Source organism: Quercus robur, chromosome 12 (genome assembly GCF_932294415.1).
Source record: "Quercus robur chromosome 12, dhQueRobu3.1, whole genome shotgun sequence".
Taxonomy (NCBI): domain Eukaryota; kingdom Viridiplantae; phylum Streptophyta; class Magnoliopsida; order Fagales; family Fagaceae; genus Quercus; species Quercus robur.
In genome coordinates, this window is record NC_065545.1 from 7697245 (window position 1) to 7703356 (window position 6112).

The window sequence follows — 6112 nt, forward strand, 5'->3', positions numbered from 1 at the left end:
CCATGCCTTTAAATGCAATTACCATGTTCTTTGTTTCATCCTCACTTTGCGTAACCATGTTCTGCATAATTATCAACTTGTCTTTTCTGATATAATAAGTTCTCATTTTTGTAACACGTGGTTCTTGTTTTCTTTAAGAACATATGATCCATGACAGTATGATTTGAAGTTTTGTGGATTCTGTCATTTATTGTCTTTCTTTGTTGTTATCTTCTCTCTCTATAGAATCATTTTCAATGGTTGCAGGAAATTCAAAATTTGCTCAAGGTCTTGAGACTTATTTGCTATATGTGAGCTTGTTTAGTGGACTTCATAACTACTGCCCAAATAGCTAAAAAACTTGAAAAGGCCACAAGTAATACAACTCATTTAGTATAGAAATACCTTTGCTCGTGGTTTGACTGTCTAATGAACTGGTTGTAATGTCTACCCTGAATGTTTTATAACCATTGCTTATTCTATTTTTTGATTATTATTTTTTCTTGGTTTTATAGTATTAGATATCTTCCATATTTCAAGGCTCTGAATTTTAAGCTCAATATCTTTTAGATCATTGTTTAATAGCTGTAAAGTAGTCTTAAGGTATACAAAATGATGGATTTGCTAAACGACTCATCTGATTCCCAACACCAGTGAGTTTCTATACTTTCCCCTCTAGATGTGAATCTACAATCATATTAATATAATAAAAGTTGGGTTTAGACGCCGTGGTTGCGCCAAGTGTCTTCACCAAATTATAGAAATTTTATTAAATTTTTAGATTTTTAAAGAACTAAAAATTCATTCTTATCACTAAGTAGTTTATCTCATGAGGATTCTAATTCATTCTTATCATTAATTAGTTTATCTAAAAAAAAACTACTTCATGTAAAAGAAAAACTACTTCGCCTCACGTAAGAATTTTTTAATAGTTTATCTAAAAAAAAAAAACCTACTTCACTCTAATTCACCTGTTTCACATAAAATTTTATAAATTTATTCCTTTTTTATAGCTAATAACATTAACTATTTTTTTGGAATAAAGTATACCTAAACTTCTTGATTAGATAAGCTCCTTTTTCTTTTTGTTCATATCAAGTTATCTACTTCTTTTTTGTTCATATCAAGTTATTTTCTTCTCAAATCCCAGATCTACTAATATTCCTATACACTAAGCTATTTAGTACTCTTGTCATTATGTGAGCTCACCCCCACAAAAAAGCTGATTAACTTTGCCCATCACAAAAATCTATAAAATGCAATGCGGCTCAAAACAGTAATCAACTCGAAGAACAAGAATACGTTGACAGAGAATAGTGGTGGTGGGATTATGAGCACTAAAACCTTTGAATCCTTGATTCTCTAAACCAATTTTCGGATATAAGATTTCACCATATGAGTCAGGTATACCCACCCTTCTTTTATTTTGTTTTATTTATTTATTTATTTTGGGTGTGAGGATGAGGTAAAGAAAAAAAAAAGAATATTTGAATTTGAAAAAGAGTACAAATAAGCCAAGTTTGATTTTTTTTTTTTTTTTAATGAACTCAAGTAGTTCCCAACATAAACAATGCAACACAATCGCCACAAGCTTGATCCAATGATTAGGAGGAAGAACAAGACAAGGAAGAGGACCATTAAATGGTAGCATCAAGGTATTAATCATTACCAATTTTTTTCAAATATAAATGTAATAATGATCTTAAAATAAATAAACTTATATAATTCTCTTAGACTATATCTAATTATATATAATGATTTAATTAAGTAAATAAATCTATTTATTTACTATTTCTTAAGTTTAAATATTACTAAAAAAAATACTAAATGATGTAAGCGGAAAACTTTTAATTCTTTAATTTAATGAAATTAATTAGGTTAGAGATAAAATCTCTTTGGAACCATATAAAATATTTAAATGAAATAAGTTTTTTCGATTTTAGATTTATAGATAAATGTAGGGGCAAAGGCCCAAGATCATACAATGGGCCTTGGGTCCCGTATGAAAATTCGACCACGTCCGAGGAGAAGGTGTGGGTGCCAAAAGGGCTCCCAGCCCAGTTCTTATGGGTCTAAAGATGCTTAAAAGGCGGTCCAATGAGAAATGTCTCCTCGGACGTACCAAATATAGCTCAAACATGCACTCTGCCTGCTAGAAGGATCCACTCCTATGAGCATTAGTAACAAGGATGAGCCCCACAAGCCCGTAAGAGGGAAGAAAGTGTAAGATGCCAAAAGGGAGGCTGCAGCTGCCACATTAAATGCATGACAACTACTTTTCTGGCCACATTAATGTGGAGAGGACTTGTGAACAGTGTTGCCTTGGCTACCACAACTCACAGAAAGATGGGGGAGCTGTCCGATGGGACAGACACTCAAGTGAAGGTCCAGATGATCAACAAATGTAAGGCCCTGATAACTTCAAGGGGGCTATATAAGAGAGGAGAGTCCCTATGAAGAAGGGGAGGGAGAAAAAAGGGAACTTAGAACAGAAAAGGGAACTTAGAACAGAAAAACAGTGTAAGAACAGAAAAACAGTGTAAGAACCATAGCCTTTGAGCAGAGACCGATATACGTCCTCCACGTCTCCTCAGATTGAACATCTAATGGACATGAAGGGGGGCTTTCTTATTTTCGATTGTTGCATGGCCCAATTTTAGCTAGTGCACACTTCGTTTAGGCCTAGTTCTGTAGCCCACTCTCTATAAATTCATTATTTCGGGCTCCTTGGGCCAGAACCCCATACCTGTTGGGCCTAGGCCCTGAATTGTGACCCTACAATTGGCGCCGTTTGTGGGAAGAACTTGTGCCTCAGCAAGTGAGACCGTTAGAGATGGAAAGATCAGGTTTGCGCCAAACGGGACTCGTAGACTCCCAACGACAGGACAACTTCTTGAACCTCGAACAGGAAAGAGATCAAGACAAGCGACGAGAGGGTAGCGTAAATACCTCCCACACAAGCAAAAGTCGCTCGAAAGGGAAATGTCACGCATCCCAAAAGCGGGACGATCATAGGGCTTTACAGCAAGAAATCGATGACTTGAAGAAGAGGTTACGCCGAGCACAGTGAAGGGGCCATTCCCCCAGTCCGGACACCAGCGATAAGGAGGACAATGAGTATAGGCAGAGATCGAGAACCCCGCCAAGTGAAACCTTTTCCTATGAGGAAGAGAAACCTCACAAATGCGGCCCCAAAAGCCCGTCTTACAAGGGCCTAGCAAACGACGCCATGAGCAAGGCCCTGGACCGCATCTCTCAGTCACCCTTCACGCGCAGGATAGAAGGGGCTGAGCTCCTTCAGTGGTTCCACCAACCCACCTTTGCCATATATAATGGTCGGATGGACCCCGTAGAGCACGTAAGCCAGTTTAACTAGAGGATGGCCGTCCATTCCAGGGACGAGGCGTTGATGTGCAAAGTGTTTCCGTCAAGTTTGGGACCCATGGCGATGAGATGGTTTGATAGCCTCAAGCCAAACTCCATAAATTCTTTTAAACAGCTAACACAAGCTTTCGGTTCTCGCTTCATAACGAGCAGCAGGGTTCCTCGGCCCCTAGACTCCCTCCTGTCCTTGTTTGTGCGAGAAGGAGAGACCCTGAAGGCGTACTCGAACAGGTATTGGGAAATGTATAACGAGATAGAGGGAAATTACGATGACGTCGCCATCAGCACATTCAAGAGAGGCCTGCCGATAGAGCACGGTTTAAGGAAATCCCTAACTGGGAAACCGGTCACCAGCGTGCGCCAACTCATAGACCGAATCGACAAGTACAAGAAAGTCGAAGAGGACCAACAGACTGGAAAGGGCAAAGCGAAGGTTGTCCCTCAGGAGAGGAAGGACTTCAGGTCAGATTGCTTTAACAACAATAACCGGCCGAGAAGGGATTACACGAAGCAGCCTGGATCCACCGGGGCACAGGCAGTCCATGTTGTGTTCCGAGAACCACTACATAAGATCCTAGAGAAAGTGAAGAACGAACCATTCTTTCAATGACCAAGTAGGATGGCAGGCAACCCCGCGAAACGTAACCAAAACCTGTATTGCGAATATCACCAAGAGCCGGGCCACACCATCGATGACTGCGGGAATCTGAAAAACCACTTGGACCGGCTGGTCCGAGAGGGAAAGCTAAGACACCTCTTGCATCATCTTGGTGGACGGCAAGAGCAGACGAGCGTCGATTCAAGGCAAAGTACATTGAGACCGCCCATTGGCACGATAAATGTCATTCTTGCCACTCCAGGAAGAATCGGCTCCCATCCTTTTAGAGTGATGTCGGTGGCCCGACTTCCTGTTGAAGCTGACGACGGGGAGTCTAAGAGGGCTAAAGGGATGGCCTCACCCATAATTGGATTCTTGGATGAGGATAAGGTTGGAACCATCCAGCCCCACGACGATGCTCTAGTCGTCACACTCAGGATTGAGGGATATGACGTGAAGAGGGTACTAGTCGATCAGGGCAGTGCCATGGAAGTAATGTACCCCGACTTGTACAAGGGGCTGAAACTGAGACCAGAAGACCTGACAGCATACGACTCCCCTTTGGTGAGTTTCAAAGGAAAGACTGTCACTCTGAAAGGCCTGATTAGGTTGCCTATACAGACAGGCTCGGACATAGTGGAGGTGGACTTCATAGTGGTAGACACATACTCGCCCTACACCGCCATTGTAGCCAGACCGTGGCTTCACGCCCTAGGAGCTGTAACATCAACCTTACACCAAAAGGTGAAGTACCCGTCGGAGGGTCGGGTCAAAGAAGTGATAGGGGACCAAGTCGTAGCCTGGCAATGCATGGTGTCCGCCATCTCGTGACGGCTGAGTACTGAACCCTCTACCACTGCCGAGGACGGCTTATAGCAATTAACGACCCCAGCTCTGGCCCCAGGAGACAGGGGACCCGCCGACAAGGCGAGTTGTAAGGATCTGGAAAAAGTTCTTGTGGGCTCTAATCCGGAAAGATTTTTTCAGGTCGGCTCAGAACTGTCGCCCCAAGAGAAGGAAAAGTTGGTTGACTTTCTCAGAAAGAACGTGGACGTGTTTGCATGGGACGCCTACGAGGCTCCGGGGGTCGATCCAAATTTCATTTGCCACCACCTTAATGTTAGCTCGGCCGTGACACCTAAGAAGCAACCTCCTCGGCGACCATTGAAAGAGCATGCGGATGCGGTGAGAGAGGAGATGATGAAATTGAAGAAAGCAAGGGCTATCAAAGAGGTATTTTACCCTGAGTGGCTGGCCAACACAATTGTGGTGAAGAAGAAGAGTTGGAAGTGGCGGGTCTGTGTGGACTTCACATACCTGAACAAAGCCTGCCCGAAGGATCCTTTCCCTATGCCTCAGATAGAACGATTGGTGGATTTGACCATGGGACACCTTCGAATGAGCTTCTTGGACGCCTTTCAAGGCTACCATCAAATACCCCTAACTGCCGACAACCAAGAAAAAACGACTTTTGTCACCCCCGTTGGAAACTACCACTATAAGGTAATGCCCTTTGGCTTGAAGAATTCCGGGTCGACCTACCAGAGGATGATGACCAGGATGTTTGAACTACAAATGGGCAAGAGCATCGAAGTCTATATAGACGACATGGTGGTGAAGAGCAAGTTAGTGTCCAACCACGTGAGAGACCTCGGCGATGTCTTTGAAATTCTGAGAAAGTACAGGCTGCATCTGAATGCGTCCAAGTGTTCATTCAGAGTGAGGTCAGGGAAATTCTTAGGTTACATGGTGATCCATAGAGGTATTGAAGTCAACCCCGGCCAAATTAGAGCTATCCATAGCCGGCAGCCTGCTCGGAACCCCAAAGAGGTCCAAAAACTCACCGGCATGATTGTCGCCTTAAACCGTTTTATCTCCTGCTCGGCGGACAGGTGCAGGCCTTTCTTCCTCTTATTAAACAAGTGGAAAGGGTTCGAGTAGACTGAAGAATGCGTCTTAGCCTTCCAGCAACTTAAGGAGTATCTGTCTCGGCCACCAATCATGTCCAGTCCTGAAGCCGACGAGGTTCTATTCGCCTATATTGCTGTGGCCCCTCACGCAGTGAGCCTAGTGCTGATCCGAGAGGACAACGGCACACAACGGCCTGTTTACTACGTGAGCAAATCGTTGCATGAGGCAGAGATCTGTTAC

The 6112-nt window shown here is 43.2% G+C and overlaps 2 protein-coding genes across 2 annotated transcripts; both read left to right on the plus strand.

The window, feature by feature from the left end:
- The first annotated feature begins 3421 nt into the window (after window positions 1-3421).
- On the plus strand, window positions 3422-3973 carry LOC126708087 (uncharacterized). The gene has a single exon (XM_050407909.1). It carries the CDS (start codon window positions 3422-3424, stop codon window positions 3971-3973), a length of 552 nt encoding a protein of 183 aa, XP_050263866.1.
- A 9-nt stretch (window positions 3974-3982) lies between these two features.
- LOC126708088 (uncharacterized) lies at window positions 3983-5902 on the plus strand. Its single transcript, XM_050407910.1, has 2 exons — window positions 3983-4764; window positions 4873-5902. The coding sequence occupies exons 1-2, from the start codon at window positions 3983-3985 to the stop codon at window positions 5900-5902; spliced, it is 1812 nt and encodes a 603-aa protein (XP_050263867.1).
- The last annotated feature ends 210 nt before the right edge of the window (window positions 5903-6112 follow it).

What these genes read in the sequence shown, in the direction of transcription:
- LOC126708088 (XM_050407910.1), top strand. Translation starts at nt 3,983, where the DNA reads ATGGCAGGCAACCCCGCGAAACGTAACCAAAACCTGTATTGCGAATAT. An exon ending in GGGGACCAAGTCGTAGCCTG is followed by an intron (nt 4,765 to 4,872) that starts GCAATGCATGGT and finishes CCCAGGAGACAG; the next exon opens with GGGACCCGCCGACAAGGCGA.
- LOC126708087 (XM_050407909.1), top strand. Translation starts at nt 3,422, where the DNA reads ATGGCGATGAGATGGTTTGATAGCCTCAAGCCAAACTCCATAAATTCT.